The sequence below is a fragment of the Varanus komodoensis genome, unplaced genomic scaffold (genome assembly GCF_004798865.1).
Source record: "Varanus komodoensis strain SLA01 unplaced genomic scaffold, ASM479886v1 scaffold15, whole genome shotgun sequence".
Lineage (NCBI taxonomy): Eukaryota > Metazoa > Chordata > Lepidosauria > Squamata > Varanidae > Varanus > Varanus komodoensis.
Genome location: NW_025335440.1, coordinates 4,280,317 through 4,305,580, shown reverse-complemented (window position 1 = coordinate 4,305,580; position 25,264 = coordinate 4,280,317). Strand labels below are relative to the sequence as shown.

Here is a 25,264-nt window from a genome sequence, read left to right as displayed (position 1 = left end):
GTGGTGGGACGTACTCGTCCCACCACTTGCCTATTGGACCCTTGCCCATCTTGGTTAATAAACAACGCCAAGCACAGGATTGGGATCTGGATCTTGGAAGTGGTTAATGCTTCTCTGAGGGAGGGTCAGGTACCTGCCCCTTTAAAGGAGGCGGTAGTCCAACCGGTCCTGAAGAAAGCATCACTGGATCCAGAGATGGCCACTAATTATAGACCAGTGGCCAACATCACGTTTCTGGGCAAGGTGTTGGAGCGGGTGGTGGCAGGACAACTCCAAGCACTCTTGGGATGAAAATATGGACCTATTTCAGTCTGGCTTCAGACCCGAATACGGTACTGAATCTGCCTTGGTCGCCCTGTACGATGACCTGTGCGGGGAGAAGGACAGGGGGAGTGCGTCCCTGATGGTTCTTCAGGACATCTCAGCGGCTTTCAATACCATCGACCATGATATCCTTCTGGATAGAATAGCGGGATTGGGGGTTGGAGGCACTGCTTTGCAGTGGTTCTGCTCCTATCTCAGTGGCTGATTCCAGAAGTTGGTGCTGGGGGACTATGGCTCTGCGCCATGGCAGCTATGCCATGGAGTACCACAGGGGTCCATTTTGTCTCCTTTCTATTTAACATCTACATGAAACCGCTGGGAGAGGTCATCAGGAGGTGTGGGCTGCGGAGTCATCAGTATGCTGATGATACCCAGCTCTACCTCTCGTTCTCCACCAACCCAGGTGAGGCAGTGGTTGTACTGAACCGGTGCGTGGCTGAGGTAATGGGCTGGATGAGGGCCAACAAAGTGAAGCTCAATCCAGACAAGACGGAGGTCCTGTTGGTTGGCGGATTGGGTTTCGGGAAGGGTGAATTGAACCTAGTCCTGAATGGGGTTGCACTCCCTCTTAGGGACAAGGTCTGCAGCTTGGGAGTGCTCCTTGACCCAGAGCTTTCACTGGAAGCTCAGGTGACAGCGGTGGCGAGGAGCGCTTTCTTTCAGTTTCGGCTGATCCATCAGCTGCGCCCCTACCTGGAGAACGACTGCCTGGCGACAGTGACACATTGGTGACTTCCCGACTTGACTTCTGTAACGCGCTCTACATGGGGCTGCCCTTGAAGATGGTCCGGCTACTTCAATTGGTGCAAAATAGAGCTGCCAGGCTGCTGATGGGGACTGGGTGTTATGTTCACATGACTCCAGTCCTCCGTCAGCTTCACTGGCTTCCCATTGAAGTCCGGGCCCAATTCAAGGTGTTGGTGATGACCTATAAAGCCCTTAACGGCTTGGGTCCTGGTTACCTGAAGGAGCGCTTACGTCCATATATGCCCGCCCGCCCCTTGAGATCAGCGGGAGAGGCCCTTCTCCGGGAACCCTCCATGAAGGAAATTAGGAGGGTAAGTACTCGAAGGAGGGCTTCCTCTGTGGTGGCGCCCAATCTATGGAATGCGCTCCCCAGAGAGGTCCGCCTGGCGCCGTTGTTATTTGTTTTTCGGCCCCAGGCGAAGACCTTTTTTTCAAATGTTATTTTAATTGTTAATATTATTGATTCATTTTATTCTTTGGCCAGGGTGACTTAATTTATATTGTTCATTTATATTGTTTTATTGAATTCTATTTATTTATGGTTTGTGAGCCGCCCCGAGGCTTCGGCGAATGAGGTGGCATAGAAGTCCCCTAAATAAATACATACATACATACATATCCCAGGAGACCTTCCCCAGTGGCCTTCAGTTGGCCAAAGTTGGCCCTCTTGAAGTCCCAGCTTCTAGTGCTCGACCTGCTGCACGTTCCCAGTCCCCTAATCATAAAGCAAAGGATGGAGTGATCACTCGCATCCAGAGCTCCCCTAATCTGTACTTCACCTATCAGCTCCTCCCTATTGGTCAAGACCAAGTCAAGGATGTTTCCCCCCCTTGTCGCCTCTCGGACCCTCTGTGTGAAAAACCCTCCCTCTATAGCTTCTAGGAAGCGACGTGACCTGGATGTCACCGTTGAGTGAGTCTACCAACTAATATCCGGGAGATTGAAATCTCCCATAATTACTGTGTCTCTCCCCCAAGATATCCTTAGAATCTGGTCTGTCAGGACATCATCCAGGGTCTCAAGTCGACCTAGAGGGCAATAACATACCCCCACTGTCAGGTCTCTTTCCCTGTCAAAACCCCTAAGTTTTACCCAGACTGCCTCTACCGAATCCCCTTCTGTGCTGCATTCTATCTCACTGCATCCTATCCCTTCCCTGACGTATAAAGCCACGCCCCCACCCCCTTTCCCTTCCTGTCCTTTCTAAAAAGGTGATACCCTTCTATGTTCACATTCCAGACTTGCCTTTTATCCCACCAAGTTTCTGTGATTCCCACCAGGTCATGCCCTCCTATTCCCAGGAGAGCTTCAAGCTCTTCCTGCTTATTACCCATGCTCCTAGCATTGGTGTACATGCACCTCAACTCCTTCCCACCGCTTCCTTCCCTTGGAGTTTCCAGCCTCCTCCTTCCTCCCATCCTCCCTGATACCTGGCCCCTCTCTGTAGGAGTCCTGTCAGTCCCTGCAGTACCTCTTATACCCTGCTCTCAGAGCCCCGATCCTCTCCAAAAAATGAGTGCATGCTACCTCTCTGAAAAGGGTGTGAATGGGCAAGGTACAGCAGGTCCTGATGGCATTCTCTCACTCCCGGCAGCACTGTCAGGGGCATGGGAGAAACCAGTGACAACCATGTAAAATGCTACTTGGGCACTTTCTGGCTATTATCAGCTAAAGCCTGAGCAGCAGGCCTTATCACACCAGTGAAGGGTACCTCCAGCCCTTTGACTGGACCATGGCTTAGCATGTCATCTAGGTTCAGGGAGACTATTACATTTCCAGCGATTACCTGAACCAGCAATTACTAATGCTGTTCACTAAAACAAATAAAAACGGAAGGAAACTGAGAGGCTGATACTAAAGTACCCTCTCAAATCCTTTAATGTTTACTTTCCCCCTTTGCTTTTTATTCCTAGCCTATTGCAAGAGGCCCGTCAACAGGTGAACTTTGACCATCGTGGGAAAATGGAAGCCCTGGAAATTGACCGTACCTGTGTTTCCCTCAATACCAACTCTCCCAACATCTCGTACAAAGTCAACCCGACTCAAGTGCCGATTGGGTAAAGCTGTGTCCCTTATGCATCAGCCATATAAGGAACTTGCCCCCACCCCCATTCTTTCCAAATAGACAGTTTGCTGGGCTACAATGGGCTGGTTGCATTTTTCTGAATTGAGTTCAGTTCTTGTAAAGAAACATGATCTGTATTAATTATGCACGGAAGTGTCCTCTTATAGCTTATGCAGGGATCATATAGGGCCAGAGTCAGACAATAATTTTTTGCAAAAATGCCGACAGTTGCGATACAGAGGCTTTGTTTTCCAACAGTGCAAATCATGATATTTCTGAGCCCAGCTTTGACCCCCAGGGCCTTTTATCTGAGGAGGAACATCCAAATGATACTTCCGCTTTCACTAATTAATGGAGGGAGGTACACACCCCACTAGGAAACTTTCCTATGCAACAACTGTTGACGAGAACAGTCATGCGCTTGTGTGTAGCTCCTGCGCACTCTGATGTGGCTCAAGCAGAGGAGCTGTCTAGTGAGGTGGGCCCCAGAGATCAGATTTATCTTCCTCCTAGTCCAGCATGCTATGGAGTGCTATGTAAGGCAGCTGCCTGCATCCGCCTGTTGGTAGGGCCGCTGCTTTCTTTTGCACATCTGCAGCATTACATCTCACAATCCACCATGCCCACTATGGTGTCTGAGCTAGGCACAGAGAAAAATGGAAAGCAGCATCAACTGTAACTGACCATATCAGCTGATCCTTCTGACTGTTGCAGAACACTCACTCCAGAGCAATGGGACCAGTACAGCCAATACAACAAGGACCGAGCAGAGGCAGAAATGAAAGCCGCTGCAGAGTTACGGGAAGCCATAGCACTCACCATTGCCCAGGTAAGCTACTTCGGTTACTGCTGACTTACAGAAAGGTACACAATTTGTAGTTTGCTTTAGTCAATATGCTACAACAGGTATTAATAAATTAATATGGTACTGGATCTATCCTGAAGGTAACCTTTTTAAAAAAAAATCATAAAGTCTGAACATTCTAAAATCAAGGTCATTCAGATATATGCTGAAAATGTGGAGTGGAAGAAGCAGAAGATTTTCTACACTGCTGATGGACTTGCAAGTAATATTGCTTGTAGCTTATTAAATCCAAATAGTGAATTTGCTAACCTAGATTTATATTATTGTTGGCATTATTATTTCTACACAGTCCCATAGCCAAAGCTCTCTGGGCAGTTTACAACAATACACTGCACAATGACATAATTCTTTAGATTCCAAGGTATAAACTGACATTGTTACACTGAATGCTTTCTGAAGATAATGAAATCCTTTTATTTCATGTGTTGCAAGAGGCAAGATTTCTGTTAGCTTAACACTGAAAATCAGAACCTAGGATAAAGGAATGGTATATTGAACTGTAGGATCTAGCAGTATTTAAAAAAGATTATATGTTGTCTTTCGCAAATTTAGGATTAATAGATTTGGAAAGGGTTGGAGGTTTGTTACAGTAAAACCTGGAACTCCAGATGGGGAAAATTTACAACTACAAAATAAAAGAGAACTTTAATAATCGTTTAACTTTAATAAAAGAGAACTACTGTAATAATTACTGGGAAATAACTATGTTTAATAACCAGTATGAAATCTTGTGAGGGGTAAACTGCTTCTGAGGGATGCAATCTTTTTGAGAAAATTGATATACTGTTGCTGAGTTACATAGCACTTTAAATGTTTGGAAATAAGTTTGCAAATTCCCTGCTTGCAACTGTAATATATATGAGAAGAGAGAGGGCGTGTGCATGCCCAAGCAAGCAGCACAGGGGGATCCACTATGGATGCCATCAGGCTTTAGTTAACGTACATGAGATCAAAAGACCAACATTTACTCTGTCTGTTAGCCTAGCTATCTTTCATAGCCCAATCTAGCATTACCCTCCAGCACTGATAAGAACTAAAACCCAGAATGGGACCATGAAAAAAGAGGCATCTGAAAATCTAAGCAAAATTGCTGTTCTTGTATCAAATCCCTCTGGAGGGAAAATATGAGCCTAATATATTTCATATTCATCCATTTCTTAGCTCCCCACCCCACCCCAAAAGCAAATTGTAATTGTGGCTCACTTCTCACAGAGGTGGTAAAACTATGTCGGGGCCATGCCACTTCATACTGCTTGAGAGGTGATATGTACAAAACATTCCCTGCGTGTGGAAACTTAACATGTTGGGTACAGAGATTCTAGCCAAACCCCTTTCTTGCCATGCGAGTTTTTTGAGCAGAGGCATTTTAAAAATGAAAATGTAACTGTTCAGTAATCTTTTCTTGCATTCTGTAATAAAGGGTTGACAGAAGTTTATTATAGGCAAAGATACAAGTTTACCATCAAAGTGAAAACTAGGACGGCATTCTTTAGCTTTGTCCAAATTATGACAGTGCTATTCCAATGACCAAGACCACAGAAAATTACAGAACATCTAGTGCTTGATTAGCCATTAGGCAAAGCCATAATCTATACACATGAAATCTTAAAAATAGCATCAATTTCAAATCCCTACTTACCCATGGAACTCAGCAGCATGATGTTGGTCCAGTTTCTCATACCCCGTCTTCATTGGATGTTGACTGTTATGGGAATACAGGTATGACAGCTTTTGCTTTTCAGAAGCCTCCTGACCAGTAAACAGCGGGGCAAAGAGAAATGCCTGTGTACTGTTTGTGAGGTGATGCCTCTCTCCAACCAAGTTCACCACATAAATGTACGATTTCACTCTCCCACTTAACTCTTGCTGAAAAAATCTCCCTCCAGACTGACAATGAACTAGAAGCTCAGCGTGTGGCCACAGAATTTGCCTTCCGGAAGAGAATCCATGATTTGGAGAAGGCCCTTGATGAGCTGAGGTGGCAAGAGAAGAATGTAAGTGTTCTGGTTGTTGCTGAAAACTTGCACATTTGCAAAGCCATGAGGTTGAACTTGCACAAATACAGAATGGTTCTATGCTGAATGTGGATTCCTGTTCTCATTAAGATTCTTTCGCACTTCGGGATGTTAGATGTGGGTGGGTCTTCTTTTCAACTGCTTAAGAATCCAGAATTACACTGTAAGAACATGTATGTTCGCGCGCGCGCGCTCGCTCGCTCTCTCTCTCTCTCTCTCTCTCTATATATATATATATTATCTTCCAGTAGATCCTCAGATGGAAGGATTAATTCTCCCTACTGACATGAGATTAGAATCCAGCCTCAAGCTTAACAAACGCATTTCTGAATGGGAACCGCTTTAATTTCTGAGTTCCCATGCAATGGCAGCTGGCTGGTGGCAACAGCAACAGAATTAAGGAGCGTACAATTGCATGCTGCCAATTCTTTGTCCATCGCATATCCTGAGGACATCCACACTAACTCTTCTCCCTTCTTTTAGCACCTGTAGGAAAAGAGAGAACTTGAGAGCAGCAGGGTATGCTGAGCTAGGCACATCCTTATGGTTTCCCTTGCAAATGTACATAGCAGCTTTCTAAATTATTAGGGAAAAATTCAGCTACCAGTAGTGCTTTCTGGGCTTCCTTGCATGGTGTTCCAGATAATGAGCCATTATCCCCATTATGTCCTTGATTTTCCTCAGATCCTGGAAGAAATTGCTGAGATGGAGCAGGACATCCGTCGCTTGGAGGAGGATCTCCGGAATAAGGTGTGGAATCTGAAACTGGCTCACACTCGCCTGGAAACCCGGACCTACCGCCCCAACATGGAGCTTTGCCGTGACCAGGTAAAGCAAGCCTTCAGGCTTCAGCTTTGAACTGATGGGACAGAGAAACAGTGGCTGTTCTTGCACGTGAGTGGAAAGACGAGGCTGAGAGAGGGCACAACACTTCCCTGAAGGACCAGGTATTGTGTCTTCGGAGGCTCCTTGTGGGAAGCTTTAACAACTTCATGCTTGGGTTTGTCCACGTATACATGATGTTGGATGTGAGAGGCAAAATTGTGTGATTTAAGGATCGTGTTCTTTCAGGTTCTTGCCGTCCTTTGCATAGCCCAAGCCACAGGAGTCACAACTTGGGGCTAATCATGCTTAACTAACAGGACTAGCATTTGGTGGTTGTGAGCTCTGACAGCCCCTCTTATCTTTGACTCGCAGGCCCAGCACGGTTTGACAGATGAAGTCCATCAGCTAGAAGGCACAATTGCTGCACTGAAAGAGAAGCTGGCGCAGTCCCAGTATGTTTGGCTATTGCCCCCTCCCGTTTAACAGTGAAAAGAGAATAGGCTATCTTTAAGGTTGATTTGTTCTTGGGGAAGCTAAAGGGTGCCTTGGGATCAGTAAGTAATACTGGTAGTGATTATTAAATTTATTGGACTCCTCCCTCCACCATCAGCCCCTGCACATGCACACAAACACATAAGGTTCAAGGCTTCTGAACAGATGTTAAGACATACAAAATGTAAAACTGCTTAACACAGCTAAATAAAATTTGGAAGAAGAGACGATAGCAGAAAGGCATTCCACACATTACTAAAAAGTGCCTGCTACTTTCATTACATAGCACAGCACATCCTTCTTCAATCTGTTGCCCTCCAGATGTTTTGGACTTCAACATGCATTAGACAGAACCACCATGGACAAGGGGTAGCAATCCAAAGAGGTATAGTCCAAAATAGGTGAAGGGCACTCAGATGAAAAGAACTGGCCTAGAAGAATACATCTTAAATGGTGTCTTTCACAATGTGGAACTATGTATCACTTTCCATAAGGAGAAGCTGGTAGTCACTGGAGTCTGATTATCTTGATGTGATAAATACAGGATGAAATATAACACCTGTAATGATGTGCTATAGGCCGGATAGTAACAGATACAAGAAACACCATATTTATAATGCTTAAGCTCAGGAAAGATATATGTGCTTATAGTTCTTTTTTTTTTTTTACATAGAATATCAGCTTTCAACTCTTTCTCTGTTTGGTAACTTTTTTAAATTGCAGGTATGAGGTTTATCATATTTGTATTTAAGATGACATTTTATTTTAAGCAATATTATGGTCAAAAAGACACTTTTGACATTGGAAACAAAAACTTCTTAAAAATATAAACCAGTATTTATCTGTTCTGAAGTAAGATTAGGATCTGTTCTGCCAGCTAACTGACTTTTAGGAAGCCGCATAAACACTCTGGCCCTAACAATGTACCTGTGGAAAAATACATTCAAGGGACCTCCCTACCAATGGAATACACTGTTTATTTCTCACACTAGTGCAAATTCTTGTAAGGAAAGCATCATGTCCTTAAAATTGACCATTTACAGGGAAACCTTTCAACAAGGAGAGAAATGCTTGTTCTTCTGTTATGGTTACTTGTCCTTATGAACCCACCCATACATGTTTAAAAAGATAATGATGCAAAGATCCTCCAGTTGAAAATTCAACTGTCTTCTCTCTGCCCAGTTCCACATGACTTAATCCCATTTGAATCACACAGAACTATATCAGTATGCCAGTGGTCGTGTGGTTCTGTTCTAGAACAATTCTTGTACAGACAGTAGGCGCTTGCAAGCTTCACCTCAGACAAGAAAGCGACAAGCCCCTGATCATCTATTCCTGGCCTTTCACAGGGATGCTTTGGATGCTCTCTACAAACACCTGTACCGCATCCAGACAGACATTGGCTACAAGACCAACTCCCTGATGCTGGATAACAAATGCATGGATGGCAGGCGGAAACTGACAGTCCCTGCTGAGAAATTTGTGCCTGAGGTGGACACCTTCAATCGAACCACCAACCGTACCCTATCACCCCTCAAGAGCCGACAGCTGGAGCTGGCATAGTATTCAACAAACTGTATCTGAACAAAGGAAGAATTGGTTTGGTAAAATAGCACTAAATCTCCGTCCAGTGCCTTGCTTCCATGCCAAGCCAAGCTGACATGTTTTACGTTAAATTACTTGAATTTCCTTATCCTTCTTTCCCCCGGTCTGCTTCCAGAGTTGTATTATTGCCCCTTATTTGACACGTACAGCTTTGATATGGCAATAAAGTTTACAACTACTAAACAAACAACACTACAGGTTTTGTCTGGCTATTAGCACTCTTGCAAAGCTTTCACAATAATTTAAATGAGAAATTCTCTTGTACTGAAAAGGGAAAACAAAGAGGAAAGACTTCTATTTGCCAAAATAAGATTTATTTGTATGCCCAATGTGTTTCAGAAATCTTTTCTCAGGTGAAAAACTCACTGAAGAAGACAATCATGTTAAGGAAAGTTGAAAGGAAGACTAAAGAAGACATGGACTGACTCCATAAAGGAAGCCACAGCCTTGAATTTAGAACAGCTGAGCAGGAATGTCCTGGACAGTGCATTTTGTTGGGCTTTCACTCACAGGGTCTCCATAAGTCAGAGAAAACTTGATGGCCCACAACAACAGAACTATATATCCTTCTAGGACCTTGTCATAAAATGCCTAGTCAAAAACAGCCCCAAATTTCGGTCACCCAGCTTTTACAGTCTCCCCCACACCCCGAGTCAAGCCCATGGCACAAAAATATCCTAGAATCTCCACAGGAATAGTCATATGGGGAACAAAAGTGCCCCAAATAAAGGAAAAGAAAGTTCAATACAGATAATCTTAGTCTCTTTTTAAAACTAAGATTCTTAGCTAAAACCTCCAGCAAACAGCCAATAGGCCAAACTGTTGTTATGCAGAGACAAGGTACATGGAAGATATTTTAAATGAGATTTTTTTATATGCAGCATTTATCTTGCCTGTGGCACTTTCATCAGGGTCTCAAATGATCTCAAATGCAACTAATGCTGTTTTTTGTTGAGTTGGGAAGAGGGTTAACACAGAGCACAAGGTACTGGAAAATACTGGATACGCAGCTCATGCTTTTTTTCAATAGCATCCATGAAGAATTTCCCAGTGATTTAGGACATGTCTGTCTTCCACACTGTTACCTTTAATAATGACTAAAACTTGCTGCCTGGCTTTGAAGTGAGTCAGAATGCCAAATACATCTGAAACTGGGGGACAGCATGCTTAAATCTTTAGCCAACCTGTTAACTGCAACTAATGCTACGCTCCAATATATAATCACCCCAGAAGCTGGCACAGGAAGTCTGTTAGCTTAGGAGTCTGGCCTCTCATTCAAACAATATGATGTCTACAGCTGAGGCCAAAGTTCTCGAATTGTGCAGCAAGTAACCCCTCTGGATGGAGTTTAGGTCTTTTCTGTATTTTCTATTATATTTGAACTGGCTATGGCTTCTGTCTCCCTAACATGTTAAATTGCCTATCAAGCACCTTGATTTCCACAATCAGTATTACCCAGAACTACTAAACAAGAATCCTATCTTATCCCTGAACCTACAAACAAGCAATGTGTATTAAACCATAGGGTTTAATTGCAGAGATGGAAATATTTCTGTAATACAGCTTTTGCTAATAGCTAACAGGAGCAAGACAAGAGGAAAAAATAAATGCATGCTTTAACTTGTCAAAATGCTGAGATACAAAGGGAGCGAAACACAATTTTGCTCTTCAGGTGCAGGGATAATCCCCCTTCTAGTTTATCACTAAGCTGCCAAATTTGTCATTTTCATCCTCATCCTCATTTCAGAAGAGTCAAGGGAGATAACCTTAGAGCTGCACTGCGTGTCCCCTACCACTCCAGGCACTTAAGTTTTCCCAGGGTCCTCACAAATATTTCCTCTTAGCCTCAGTACTTTTCCTAGTTGTTCCAAGTAAACATGGTTGTACTAAAAATATATGTATGGGCATCTCAGCATTTACCTGAGCAGTACTCCTTCATAGGAGCAGGTATACATGTTGATGAAGTGTGATGGCTGCTAATCTGCACTCCCAGTGCCATTTGGTCAGCAGGTAGAACCCAGGTGAATGCAGGGGCCTTTTTGTTAGTCAAAGCAGGGAGGGGGCAGCGGGTGAATTTCAGCCGGTTTGACTAGTGTGCCAAGCCTAATGAATCAAAATGTGTGAGGGCACTACTGCCCTGTTTCAAAGCAATGGCTGACAAGATTCTAGGCTGTTGGAATCAACTTTGCTTTTTTCTAGAACTGCAGAAGGTCCAGCAACTAGAGCCAGGAGTAAAGCATGGGCTTAGAAAGGTGGAGATGGAACTGATCACCTGTGAGTATATGCTTGGCCCATGAATGTGTGGTTTTTAGTACCAGATCTGGAGCTCATGCAGATATAGACATTATTTCAAACACAAATCTACTTTCATGATTTCAGTGGCTCAGTTAGCCTACTGTTAAGCCATTGTGGTGCTACTCTATGCATGCTTAGACAGAAAAAAACCCTATATGCTGGGCAGACTACTTGGAAGTGAAGGGGATACGAACTCTGCATACGTTCCAAGAAATCATATCCATTTGGTGGCTATTTCACCCTTTCCAGACCTTGCCTTTGGCACTCAAAATGGGCTCCCAGGGCCAGAAATCAACTCGTCAGTACCCAGAGCCAACCCCCTTCCTGCAGGTCTAACTCTGGTTATAAGCAGTAACAACATGAATAAGGGTAATTCTATGCTAATATGCTAATATAAAAGACAGCCAGTGTGGCGTAGTGCGGCACTGGGACTCGAGTGATGTGCACTGTAGTCCCTGCTCAGCCATGGAACCGACTGGGTGACGTTGGGCCAGCCACACTCAGCCCAGCCTACCTCACAGGGTTATTGTGGGGATGAAATGGACAGCAGCAGGAAGGTGTAATCCGCTCTGAGCTCTTAAAAAGAAAAAGGTGGGAGATACAGGTTCAAACCTGTGCACGGTCCAGACAGGAGGCCAGTCCTACGGCCCGCCGCATTCCCCAGCCAGCCATGCCAGGAGCTACAGGGCTTTCCCCCATCGAGGCATCGGTTTTCCTGTGTCGCGCAGATCCAGCTTTTAGGCTGCCCCCACCAGGCTCCGCGACGGATTAACGCGCGGCTCCCGCGGCACCTGCGGCCGCCCCGCGCACGTGCGAATGCTCCGCGCTGGGCGTCTTCCGCGAGAGGGCGTGGGGCCCGGGCGGGCGGCGAGGTCCCTCAGCCAGGGCCGCGGCGCCAAGATGGCGGCGGCGGCGGCGGCGGCGGGTACAGTCCTGGGCCGGAGCCGGGGCCGGTTCCGGGGCTGCCTGCTCGGCGCGCTGCTGGGCGACTGCCTGGGCGGCGGCTTCGAGGCCTTCGACGTGGTGGACCTGGCCGAGCTGCTGCGCTTCGTGCGGGGACTGCGGCCGCCCAAGGCTGCCGCAGATGAGGAGCGCCCGGAACCCGGCCGCGGCCCGCGTAAGCGCATCTGCTCCCCATCGGCCGGGCGGGCGTGGCGGGAGCGCGCTGGCTGCCCCTGGGGGGGGGGGTTGCGGGGGGGGGAGGGGGGGGGGCGCCCTGATCAGGCACCTCGGGGGCGGGGGCAGCCCGCGGGTAATTCGGGAGCACCCCTCCCCCCCATGCAGCTGCTGCGATATCATGGCGCGGGGCGCGATCCTGAGCATGCCGGGGGGGGGGCGAGCACACACCCCGTCGGCTTTTGCGGGTGCCATCCTGCGCGTGGGGAGTGCCGCTGTGCTGATTCGGGGGCGATCCTGTGCAAGTGCAGGTGCGGAAAATCCCCTCATGGGTCTTGCTGTGATACTAACTTAAGAGGGCTGACCTGTGTGTGGTGGCTGCTGTTACAAGAATTTAGGGTACATTTGTATTTTACGGCATTGGTTACTCATGGTTCACACTAATTAAGCCTTCCTTTCCACCAACAGTAGTACTTCTTCTGAATCCTCGAATGCAAAATATGGAACACATTGTAATGCCTTTTGACAATGCGTACAGCAGGGGTGGACAACTTGTGTTCCAACAGATTTCTTGGCTTACAACTTATGATTGGCTAAGGCTGATGGGAATTGTAGGCTTAAGCAAATTGCCTCCTTCAGCCAAAGGAAGCAGGGCTGCTGTGATTTAATTCTGCGAGACAGTGATTCATTGCTAGTTTTCATGAGGGGAACCATTTTGCAAAAAAGTATTTCAGTGGAAGAGCCACAGCAATAGTATTTTCAATTATGTACATGTGGAAGAATTCCTAGCTAGTCCCTTCAAAAATACCTTTGAGCAGGTTAAAACAGGTTAGATTAGCAGGTTTTGGCATTTTTTAGGAAGCGGATGGGAGAGCTCATAGGCAGGTGGGAAGGGGAACTGCATATGCTTCAGCCCTGTGAAATTCTTTGAGCTATGAAATTGTACATAATTTAAATTAAAGAGAAGAGAGGAGTTGGGACGAGAGAAATAATGCACAGAACTGGAAAAATCAGGACATAATTCTGAGGGACTCCTTTGCGAAGAAAAATGAAGGAAAAGGAAGGGTTGCTTAATGTTTGAGTCACGGCTGCTTCTAAGGAGCAGAATTTTACTATGCTCTAGTCTCCCTTCCCCAGAGTCTGCTGTGTCACAGCAAAGTTAGCATATTTGCTCTTGCTGCCCCAACACCTTCCTTTGCTGCCATTGCTTTGCACCCACGTCTCCTACTTACACCAGTTAGAAGGAGGGAACTGGGAGGGAAAACCAGCATAGCAGGCTAAGAAAAGCCCTGAGTGAGTCAACAAGTGATGGCAGGGACAATTACGGGAAAGGAGAGAGGAAGGAGGAAGGTTTTCTTGTAACTGCAGCAGTATGACTGCAACTGGAAGTCAGCTGGGCAAGCAGACCCCGTCTCTTCTTTGGGTGGTGGAAAGGTGGAGGTAGCTGGGCTCCCACTAGACTTCTCAGTCTATTGCCTGAGGTGGAGAAAGGTGGAAGGCTGCACTTCAGCCAGTTAAGACCACCAGTGGCCTGCATTCAAGAACATTAATCTAGGAGATTGTTATTCTTAGTACAGCTTGCTTTGAAGGGGTGAGGGGACCTCACCTAATTTTTAACATAACTCTTAGAAATTCAGAAATGCATCTTGGTTAACCTGCCTCTGTGCTTCTTTTAAAAAATGAATTCTGAACAGTTCAGAGTAAATAAAGCTATTGGTAGTGCATTCCCTGGTCTAGCCCACCATAAGTTGCAGAGAGCCAACTTAACTGCTTTTGGATCACAATCCACCTATTGAAAGTGAATAGGGTAGAGCATCTGTGTGGTGAGTAAGGCAAAGAATAAGTTTCCCTCTGTCCCAATAACAACCATCTCTTGGAAGCACACACAGAGAGTGATCAGGAGCTCAGTGGGAGGCAGTGAAGTTCTTGATGTGCTTGTCCACTGCATGCTTAGTCTTCTCTTACTAGGAACCCTCTGCTACAGTGACGACACAGCCATGGCGCACTCTATAGTGAGGTCACTCTTGGCCAGGCGGGACTTTGATGAAGTGGATATGGCAAAGCGGTAAGCACGGTGGTTTCATTCTCGACTTGAGCTCCTGGGTAGAAGGACTGGGAAAGGCCTCTCCCTGCTTGAGGCACTGGACAACCGCTGACTGTGTCCAGCAGGTAGATGAAGCTGTGAACCAGTAGGTCTGGCTCCGTGCAGCACAGCTTGATAGGTTCATGAAGTGTTTCCTGCATGCTTTCCCGTTCGTAACTTGAATGACGTGCTGTCCTGGAGGCATTTTGCAGGACATGCTTGGCAAAAGTGGTGAAGGTTTCCACAAACATCTCCATGTGCAAGGTTTAAAGAATTTCCCCCTCTCTACAGTGTTAGGCATCTGCACACTTATCTCACAAAATACCTGATTCTCATCTGACTATTTTCCATGAGAGAGGTGTGTTTTTCAGGGCGCATCGTAGCTGCTGCTTGGCATGTGCCTTCCGGAGGGGTGGGAAAGAGCACAGCTGGGGGCAGGCCTGAGGTATTGAGAGAAGCCCAAGATGGATCCATTTACACCAAGAACTTGAGTCTTAGAAGTCAGAATAGATCTATGAGCATTAACTGGATTAAGGGGGTTAATCAACTAATTAATTAATCCACTTGGTCAGAGTGCTTGTCATTGCTGGGCAAGGTGGCCCACAGTTCCTCCAGATTTACCCTTTGTGCTTGATGCATGGACTAACTAGGCGCTGGACCTTTCTTATCGTTAGCAGCTGTCCATAACGTAAGTAGAGAGTTCTGTAACCGAGTCTTCCCCTGGCAGCTTTGCTGAGGAATATAAGAAGGACCCTGACCGGACCTATGGAGCTGGCGTGGTGACCGTATTCAAGAAGCTCCTGAGCCCCAAATGCAGAGATGTGTTTGAGCCAGCCAGGCAACAGTTTAATGGGAAAGGCTCTTACGGGAACGGCGGTGCCATGCGAGTGGCAGGCATTTCGCTAGCGTACTCTAACATTCAAGATGTAAAAAAGGTGTGTTGATCTGTTTCAACTTTTTGCACAGTGTCTGTATAATGCTGAAAGGTCTTCACAGACTACAGCCTAGTTTGCCTCTCTGCTCTTAATAAGCCTGGAGGTGTACAAGTGTTGTGTTCTAGTGGGCCAGTATCTCAGTAATCTTTGCAACAACCTCGTGGCAGTCTAAAAATCCTGTAACCTCTCTGCTTCACTTAAATTCACTTGTTGGTTGCAGTGTGGGTGGGTTATTCCATAAGGTTTGCAACTTCTGGCCCTTTTCCTTCTGGAAAAGCCAATACCTCTGGGGTAGTTTGCGGTTTTGCCTAGGGTTAGAGTAGTCTTGGGCTCGGAAGAACTGCAGGTCTGTGAGGAAGGCAGCTGTCCCTCTCACATGTGTTCTGGACGGTGGCGACAGGAGTGGATGCCACGGTTACCATATAGCTGAACTCCATGGGCAGCAAATAGTACAGGGTGAGCAGTACGAGGCATTTTTGCTGGCTTTGTAATGGCTGACTCACAAGCATGTCACGTGACACTCACCCCAACTCTCCTCCTCGCACCATTTTTGTCATTCTGTGCAGGATTTCTTCCGACCAGTCGTATCACGGCTTTTTTATATGCTGTTTTTTCCATGGTACATATTCCAGTGTATGCTAAATTTGCAGTACTGTTTTCAGAGGAGTCATGCTGAGCAGATGAGCCTCCCCTCTCCTTTTATAGGGCTGTTACCCTGCACACATTGTCTTTCCAACTCCCCCTACTTTTGTGTAGAACCCAGGGTCACATTTTTAGCACAAGAGAAATTGCACTGCTCTCATGTACCCCAACGGGGAAATAGGCTTTGCATGAATCGTGAGCTGGTGCCACCTGATCACGGCAGGTGCTCTGGCATGGATTCCTCACTGCCACCGTTCCCCCTGCTGGTTGGGAGCCGTTTTAGAACTGAACGTCATGAAATTAGCTCCTGGAGGGAGGTTCTTAGTGAAGCTAGTCAGGTAACACAGCACACAACTTGGGGTGCATCTGGAGTAAGCCCATAGTAGGCTTACTAGTAGTATTTTCACTTTTCAAGCACAGCTCTTCCCACTCTGTCTTTTGCCTCTGCAGTTTGCAAAACTGAGTGCAGAGCTGACCCACGCCAACAGTTTGGGCTACAATGGAGCTATACTGCAGGCCTTGGCAGTTCACTACGCACTCCAGGGTGAGCTGAGTCGGGACAAGTTCCTGGAGCAGCTGATCAGTCACATGGAGGCTGTGGAAGCCGATGACAAGTCTGTTGTGGATGCTCGAATGTGAGTAGGTTGAGCATGGGAGCGAGCTTCTGTTTATACCTGAATGTAACACAAGGGGGCAGTGGCATGCAGAGGCACCAGGCTGACTGGGCTTTCTTCTCTTCAGGCTGGGCTACGAGGAATACCCTTTTTCAAAACGTCTGAAGAAGATCAAAGAATTTCTGGAACAAAGCACTGTATCCAAATCAGATGTGGTGCTAGAATTAGGTAAGGATATTCCTGTGCTTGACCCTGCCTCCCAGTGTTGGGACCAGAAAACAGTCTATCTGATCTGTGATGTGTGCAGGTATAAAATCCTAGTATGTAATTAATGGAGTGATCTGCCCTGGAGGGGGAATGAATAGAAAGATCAAACATTCCTGTTTATAATAAAAAGAGGGTTTGGTGTGTGTGTGTGAAGGACGGTTCATCCAAAGGGAGAAGAGGCAGTGGAGGAGAGCTTTCTTCTAGTAAAACTGAGCTACAGGAGGTTTAAGGCAAGAATGTGTGTCTTCACACAGTGCTTCCTTGATTCAGGGAACTTATTACTATAGGTGTTGGGACAGTCGGATTGATGCTGTAAACATCAGTAGCTTTTCAAAAAATCTAGTGAATTTCCAGTGCCTAAGAACATGGATGTTGAGAGCCAACTGATGGCCAGAAATATAGTTTCCTTGTTCAGAGAAAGCACACTACAAATAATCATATGCTGAAAACACCTAGCAAGAGATGACAAAACAAGAAGGGCAGTTAGTGGGCAGTTTCTAGGCTTACAAGCCACACTGAGAGGTCGTGGCTTGTAGGGTTTGGTAGCCGTCCCTGGGCTTGTTGTGTCTGCAAAACTTAACAACACGGCAAGCCCAGGGGTTACCCTGAATCGCTGTCAAGCTCCTTGGCAAAAGCATCAAGAAATCCTGGCTCTTCCAGTCAAGTGGCTCTGGGAGAGTGCCCACAAAAGCCGCCCCAAAGTTCCCAAGCAGCATTTGGAGACGGCTGTTGGAGGCAGCCAGCTGGGCTTCACAGTCAGATTTTGCTGCTCCCAGTGGAGTTGCCCATTGTGACTGGCGGTGCAGACCTTGCCACAGCTCATAAGGTCTACTTGTAAGTTGAGGGCTTTCAGCAGCCCTGCTCCACCCCTCCCTTCACTGCCCTGCCAGCTGCCACTAACAGAGAGGGGGTGAACCTTGGTGTTCCTGTGAGGCCTCCACCTGTGAGGTTCCTCCACCTGTGAGACCCCCACACAACTGTCAGGCACCTCGCAAGCAGGGTTGCTTACTGTGCTGTGCAAGACCATGCACTTAGCTGGTGCATTTCATGGAGTAACATGGCATGGCATGGCTGTGGGACCCGAAGCCATGCCTTCGTGGCTTCTTCCTTGCCACTGCTGTGGAGAGTGAGGTCTGGGCCCTCCCCGGGGGGGGGGGAGGGGGGTGGATCCTCCACTCTCTTCTGCAGTGCAGTGTTCTCAAGCGCTCGACACTGGTGCTACTGGGGAGAGGTTGAAGTCCAGCACTGGGAGCGCCTTGCAGACTTCTCTCTCTGCAGGGACCAGGGCTGGAAAATGGGCAGAGTTCTGTACCGCTCTGGGAGACACTGGAGTATGAGCAGTGCATTTATCAACGCAATCCTTCCTGCCTCCCTAGTGCTATTAATCTTGAAGCGAGTAAGAGCTTGCAAGGGCAGGCTCGATACCTTTGCTCTTGCCCACTAAGTGGATTTGTCTGCTTCTCACTAGGCAATGGTGTTGCGGCTTTGCATTCGGTCCCCACTGCTATTTACTCCTTCCTGCGCTGCATGGAGTCACACCCAGATATCCCAGAGGACTTCAACAACTTGCAACGGACTATTATCTACTGCATCTCACTGGGTGGGGATACAGACACAATTGCAACCATGGCTGGGGCCATCGCTGGGGCTTATTATGGGGAGGAACAGGTGCCCCAGAGTTGGAAGCACAGCTGTGAATCTTTTGAGGAGACGGAGGCACTGGCCGACAGCTTGTACAACCTCTACTGCCAGCAGGCCTGAACTGGAGGAAGGCACGTCTGCTCCTTCACACTCCAGAGGTGCAAATCATCTGCATGCTCAAGGAAGGACCAAGTGGCTGATCAAAATTCCTGGCATAACCAAGTACTCAAAAGCACCAATTGCTTTTTGCTGCTTCCATGCATAGTCTCTCTCCCCCATCCCTTTTCTCTCCTCCTCTTGAGCTGATTTTGAGACTTTCTAAATCTCAGCAGGATTCAAACAGCACTCTTAGTTTGCCATGCCTAAGTCTTTGTACCTTAGGGTGTTCTTAGTGATTTGACCGACATTCTCAACCCAAAACACTCAGGAATGCTTGATGGCATTCTGAGGAATGCTGAGGAAGAATGAGGACCTGTGCTTGGGAAATAAAATGAGGGCAAGGTTTTAAACATGGTGTTTCAACTAACTTGATGGTGGGAATTCATCAAGTATAGTTAGAGAAGCTGTTTGTGGTTTTTCTGTGTAGCTGCAATAGCCAGAAGAGAAAAACTGAACTGTTACTCTTGTTGACTGAGCAATTCTTGGAATCTAATTTCACGCATATCCTTGATACCAGCAATGTGTGTTGCTATTCCTGTATTTAAAATCAACTGCCTACAGTATAAACCAAAAGGTTAGATTGGATGTTCCCCTACAGATACGCCAGCAGTTATCTGTGAACATGGCAATGTTTAGGAAGACATGTGTTCCTAGGCCCTAACCATTTTTTTAATCCAGAAAATGACTGTGCAGTATGTTTCTATCCACACTGGACTGCCTGCTGTTGGCGGAAGCAGGGCAAAGGCACACTGGGTGAGTCAAGAGGGAAAGGCACATACGCTTCCACCAACTCTACCGAAGAACAGAATTGTGTTCTCAAGAATATTCTACATTTGAGTTTAAGGAAGGAAGTAATCCAGTTGGAGTTGCCACATGTCAAAAGTAAAGCCCAGTCCTAAAATGCTGCAGTGCTGAAGCGAACAGGTGTGGGAAGCAGGGTTAGGTTTTTGCATTCTGGTTGGCTTGAAAACCTTCAGCCTTTTTTCTTTAATTTCACAAGAGACAATCAAAGATCAGGTTTGCTCTAAAGATTAGGACCGAAACTACTTAGGTGTGCTTGATATTTGCAGGCGGTAACTTGAAATGCAAATGAATCTTTGTAAAATAAGATTTATTGATGTTGGGTCAATACAATCAAGTACTGTAGTTTCAGTTCAGAAGTGAAGGCCAGTTTTTGATCACAAAATAAGAGTGCATTTAAAAACCGAATTTACTGTGAAACAGTGCATGTAACATAAGTATTTACAAAACTAAAAACCCTCTATATACTAGGTTAGAAATGAAGATACTAGAGGCATTTTCTTCTTTAAAAAAAGAACTGGTATATAAAAATGCATATTGTAATGCATAGTTAAAAGAACCTTCCAAACCTGATCTTTCTGCTGACTGAAACCTTATTCCCACATGTTATCTAATAAGATCCAACTTTTGTCACAGACAAACATCAATGCATCCATAAAAATAAGCTAACCCATGTCTTGCCGATCAGCCTCTTCAGCCCATGCTTCATTTTCCTGTGTGTAATAATGGTGCTTTTTGGTATGCTATGTTAAAAAGTTTTTAAAGTTGTATAAATGCAGGAGGTTTATGCTGTGTATGAGAGGAGAATGGTTAAACTGCAAAACATTGCCTATGGAACTGAACAATTTAATACTTCTTGATTTGGAGATAAGTACATATTTTGTCATTGTGTTTTCTGTCTTACCAGCCAGAACACAAATGACAGATCTACAAAGGAAAAAATAAAAAGAGATTAGCTCTGTTTTAGAACACGGTATAAATTGTGTACAAGGCACCCAGGAGCAAAAGTTGGATGTATGCAGTTTTCAACTGCTGTTAGAGTACTTATCCACCACTCTTTCCACCTCAGGCAATGTGACCTTGTTAAACAGTAACACATTTTCTTTGATCTGATGGTGCAAGAAAGAAAGAAAAAAGCTTAATGCTCTTCACCATAGGAAAATACAGTTAAATCAAGAGTACAAATCTAGAATCCCCCTTCCAATATTAGGCACATAGAAAATGTGTGCTCTTGGCTTCTTTGATTTTAGCCTGCTGTGATCCAATGTGAAATCAAAGATGTTATTGCGAGGGATGTGTTCCTTTGGCATTCTCGTCCTCTCCAGGAATTTAGAAAACATCAGATGGAATCAGGACTATTGGGTCTATGCTTTTGTTGTGTCTAAATCAGACAAACAAGTTTAAGTTAAAGGAAAGAAAGAGGCCAGATTCGTATAACTGAGGAAGGAAAAGAAACCATCACCTTGTTTGTATATTTATATGCACCAGGTATGTCTTCTAAACCCAGTGATGAGGATGATGGAGGTGGCTTCCAGACACTGCCATTTGTGGGTTGTTCTAGGGTGATTTGCAGCTACCCTTATTGAGTTCAGATGGCACAGCAACTTATGCCCAATGGGATGATGATGGAATGATGGAATGAAATGGTGGAATGGCAGAAGGATGGAACGAAATGGCAAGTGGCCCTTTTCCTTCCCTAGCCATGCAAACCTAGTAAGAGGCAGTGGGCAGTACAGATCAAGCAGCAGGTGACCCAACTTCCTTATTCTGGTTTGGATATTTTTGCAATCCAGATCGTGGTGTTTTTCTCTCAAATGCCATCTTAAGATACCTGTTCACAAACTCAGTGGTAATGGTATTCGTAATGTTCTTTAAATACATCTGTCTGCAGTAAACCTGGAGAATTGCACCAAGCTACTCTGGCCATATATTGCTGACATCCTGGACCCTTGAAAGACTAGTTAAATGCCATCTATTTTCTTCCTACCAGGACTATACAGAGAGCACGCTCTTTCTCCCTAATTAGAGAGTTCTCCTTTTAGTAATTTAAGGATATGCATTATCATTTATGAAAGCAATGTACAGGCCAAAAAGAATTGATTGCAGGGAAACCATTCACATAGACACAATCATGCCTACCATCTCAAAATAACCTTGTAACCCAGAGTCAAACAGGTGACATTTCAAGCATTACTGAGATCAAGTGGCAAAAAAAGACCATAAACTTATTCCTATGTCACAGGAATCTTTGCATGCAACACGTTGCAACTTTTTATCGATATTGCACAATACTGAAACTTCTTAAGTAGCTAACATTAATTAGCTAATAGCACCATTCTAGGAATGACTGAATTGAAAGTTACTATGAACTCTGTTTTTTTAAATCAAAAATTTTAGGGGAACGAGTATTTCCAACTTTCCTCCACAAAAAGTTGAAGAAAAACCACTGTTTTCCGGCACTTTTGAGGCTCCAATTCAAGCTTTCCCCAGTTAAGCTGGTAGCAACTGAAGTACCTTTATCCCAGGACTGGCAGACGACAGCTTTCACACAGCCATGGGATTTTAGATGGCTAACTTAAACATGCTGGGCATTTAGATACATGGTTCACTGATAAGCTATCAAACACAAGTATTTTATGGAATCCTGTTTTTACAGGGGCTTTCAGAAGTCTTTGGAATAGGTTTCATTTGCTATCCTTTTTTATATGCCTCTGATGGGATGCTTTAACGACATGTTGAGCATTGTATAAAAGGTGCTTATGCAAAGCATTCCACAATTTGACAATTCAACCCTTTGTGTTTTCATTATGTCACAAGAGAATGACTCAAATCACATTTGAAACAGAAAGCTGAAATGGGAACAAATGCTAAATTTGTAAGGAGATGCCTTAAGCTGACCAAAGAAATCCACAACTTTTTTTTGTGGTAGGATGCAGCTCCCCAAGCACTGCCATCTATCATATGCCTTCTGTGTGTCCAAAGAGAATTGACTGGTAGCTAATCCCCAGGTTGGCATCTGTAGCGGATGTGCAGTCACTGGGGTGAACTAAATTCCAAATTCAAAGATGGTACAGCAACAACCAAGTTCTCTTCCTCATATTGACTCCTTGGCTTGGTCAAAATGGTTCCACACCATTGATGTGCACCAGCTTCCCAGTGACTTGTATTTTTTGTTTTGTTTTTTGCATTGTGTTTTTTAAAGACAAGTTTATGGCTAAAGTGGATGAAAAGCGATGTGCCCAATAGCCGTTATGTGGGACAAAGGAGGAATCCAGAAAAAGAAGAATGGATGTATTCAGTAGAGTACAGGCCGTTGGCTTGATCCGATGGCATTTGGACCCAGACCTGGTCGTTCTCCTTGAGTTCAAGCACGGCGCTACCGGAAGCTTGGTCCAAGTAGCCCTTTTTGTATTCATCATAGGTGTAGGTGGCAGGCACGTTGTTTTTATAAAGTGCCACCCAGATGTTAGTTCCTTTAACGTGGACGTGATAAGCAAAGTAATAGATGCCGGAGAGGGGGCAAGTGAAGATCCCCGTCATTGGGTTGTAGCCATTGTGCCCGTTGTATAAAGTCCTGTCGAATTTTATGGGCATTCCTGAAGCTGGGAACGGTGAGGTCAAGATGGCAGTGAAGGCAGGCACCATCTGGGCAGACAGTTCCCCTCGGCCGTACTGCGGCTTCCCAGGCTTGCCGTTCCCCAGCACAGCTCCCTCCACTCCTCCGTCTGGCAAGTGGAGGCCCGCAATCCCTGTCTCGTCAAACACTCCTGGCGCACCTGGGGGGCCGGGTGGGCCCGGGGGCCCTGGCACCCCATTTAATCCAGGGTTACCAGGAACCCCTGGTGGCCCAATGGGCCCTGTGATGCCTGGCTCCCCTACTTTGCCAGCTCCTGGGGCCCCTGGCAGGCCCGGCTCCCCTTTCAGGCCTGGTAAACCTTGAGGGCCCATTGGCCCAGAAGGGCCCTGCAATCCAGGTATTCCCGACGGGCCCCTGAGGCCTGGCTGCCCCGGGATTCCAGAATCCCCCTTTCCGCCCATGGGGCCAGGGGGCCCAGGAACCCCTGGAAGTCCCATGAAACCGTTTTCCCCCTTGGGGCCCATGGGACCAAGCATCCCCTGTGGACCAGGAAGTCCTCTCTCCCCAGGAATCCCCGGCTTCCCCACGAAACCACTGGGCCCTTGGTCCCCACGCATGCCTGGTAGTCCCGCAGGCCCGCCCGGTCCAGTTTCACCTTTGGGACCAGGAATGCCATGTTTGCCTGGCAAGCCCATGGAGCCAGGTGCACCGGGAGGCCCAATAATGCCTGGGGGCCCCATCTCACCTGGCTCGCCATCCATTCCTGGCTCCCCTTTGTCTCCAATAATTCCCGGTATGCCGGGTTGTCCGCGGTCTCCCTTTAAGCCAGGCAGTCCTGGCTTCCCGTATCCTGTTGGCCCAGGCATCCCAGGAAGGCCCCGGAGACCGGGCTCCCCTTTGGGGCCCATGGGCCCTTGCATGCCTGGCACACCGGCTACCCCTGGTATGCCAATTCCATCCACACCCGGGGGGCCACGAGGGCCCACTGGCCCAGGCTGCCCAACAGGCCCCGGTTCCCCTGGAAGCCCCGCATCACCTTTACTACCTGCAGCGCCAGCCAATCCATCCAGTCCAGGCTTCCCAATGGCCACCGGTCCAGGAGGACCGGCTGGCCCAGGGGGCCCCACGTTCCCGCGCGGCCCTGGCAGCCCTGGCTTCCCCACTCCGTTCTCGCCCTTCATGCCCCGCTCGCCGCGTGGGCCAGGTTCTCCCTTTGCCCCAGGCTCCCCTCGGAATCCTGGGAGGCCTGGGCTGCCCACTGGGCCTGGTTTTCCATTAACAGAGATGCCTGCTGGTCCTGGCAACCCCGGTGGGCCCGGCAAACCTCTTGGCCCTTGGTCTCCTCTTATCCCAGGCTCACCTTTCATCCCCGGCAGCCCTTTCATCCCTGCCTTGCCAGGAAGCCCTGGGATGCCCGGTTTGCCAATGCCAGAAAAGCCAGGTGGGCCAGCAGGACCTGGCTGGCCATGAAGTCCTGGTTTGCCAGTGCCTGGCTTCCCAGGGTAGCCAGGTGGCCCAGGAGGGCCTCTTGGGCCAGGCTTTCCAGGAGGTCCAGGTTCCCCTTTGAGGTCCATCGGCAGCAGTGGCGGTGGCATATCTGCGGAGAGAAGAGGGACACGTCAAAAGATCAGGCAGAAATAGCCAAACCTTAGAGGAGACTTCTCCAAAATCCAGGGAAGTGCTGAGACAGGTGACCTCTTCGGTTCCATCTACATATGACGTGCAAATCCACTTCACCTCGTATTTGTTGATGAAGATGGTTTCTGTTATCTCCACACCACAGTTACCTGAGCAAGAAGGGTCCCTGGTCCTTGGACAGGTCCAAGCAGACGTGATGCCCACGTTGCAAAGACTGATGAAGATACTGTACAAGGGCACCCAGAACACATGTTTTCAAGAAAGTCTTGGATTTAAGACTTTGACTGAACACAGCCCCAAAATAAGAACCACCAAGTCATCTGGCTTCTACACAGAGAAAAGAGGCTCTTAAGGCACATAAAAATAAAGCTTAAAGGTTTGACAATTGTTCCTGCAACCCCTTAAACTATGAGCAAATGTAGCTTGCACAATGTTGTGACAAAACACTTTTTAGAGAAGTGGTTTTGGGTGTTGTTCAGATAGACAGATAAAATTAAAATCAGGTCTGTCATGGCATTTCCTCTTGCAAGAATAATAATTATCCTCATCATATATTTC

At 46.7% G+C, this 25,264-nt stretch overlaps 3 protein-coding genes and 1 long non-coding RNA gene across 5 annotated transcripts in view; 2 read left to right on the top strand and 2 right to left on the bottom strand.

The window, feature by feature from the left end:
* The window catches only part of TEKT2 (tektin 2), a 15,570-nt gene extending 6,448 nt beyond the window's left edge, over window positions 1–9,122 (top strand). The window contains exons 4-9 of the mRNA XM_044425145.1: window positions 2,985–3,128; window positions 3,851–3,965; window positions 5,888–5,995; window positions 6,701–6,844; window positions 7,214–7,293; window positions 8,683–9,122. Of these exons, the coding sequence (XP_044281080.1) occupies window positions 2,985–3,128; window positions 3,851–3,965; window positions 5,888–5,995; window positions 6,701–6,844; window positions 7,214–7,293; window positions 8,683–8,896 (805 nt within the window). The 3' untranslated portion in view covers window positions 8,897–9,122. The remainder of the gene's footprint in view (window positions 1–2,984; window positions 3,129–3,850; window positions 3,966–5,887; window positions 5,996–6,700; window positions 6,845–7,213; window positions 7,294–8,682) is intronic.
* The window catches only part of LOC123020900, a 17,100-nt gene extending 5,085 nt beyond the window's left edge, over window positions 1–12,015 (bottom strand). Inside the window, exon 1 of the long non-coding RNA XR_006414211.1 lies at window positions 11,846–12,015. This is a non-coding gene — a long non-coding RNA (uncharacterized LOC123020900). The remainder of the gene's footprint in view (window positions 1–11,845) is intronic.
* Window positions 12,016–12,133: 118 nt separating this feature from the next.
* ADPRS (ADP-ribosylserine hydrolase) lies at window positions 12,134–21,400 on the top strand. The gene is made up of 6 exons (XM_044424883.1): window positions 12,134–12,350; window positions 14,318–14,414; window positions 15,160–15,367; window positions 16,460–16,644; window positions 16,751–16,851; window positions 18,359–21,400. Exons 1-6 carry the CDS (start codon window positions 12,134–12,136, stop codon window positions 18,649–18,651), a joined length of 1,101 nt encoding a protein of 366 aa, XP_044280818.1. The 3' UTR covers window positions 18,652–21,400.
* Window positions 21,401–21,860: 460 nt separating this feature from the next.
* On the bottom strand, window positions 21,861–24,950 carry COL8A2 (collagen type VIII alpha 2 chain). 2 transcript variants are annotated; one of them, XM_044424882.1, is made up of 2 exons: window positions 24,856–24,950; window positions 21,861–24,665 (listed from the first exon to the last, which is right to left on the bottom strand). In XM_044424882.1, exon 2 carries the CDS (start codon window positions 24,661–24,663, stop codon window positions 22,741–22,743), a length of 1,923 nt encoding a protein of 640 aa, XP_044280817.1. In that variant the 5' UTR covers window positions 24,664–24,665; window positions 24,856–24,950; the 3' UTR covers window positions 21,861–22,740. The 2 variants fall into 2 exon arrangements, with proteins under 2 accessions (XP_044280817.1, XP_044280816.1); XM_044424881.1 differs by having other exon boundaries at window positions 24,806–24,862.
* Window positions 24,951–25,264: the final 314 nt, after the last annotated feature.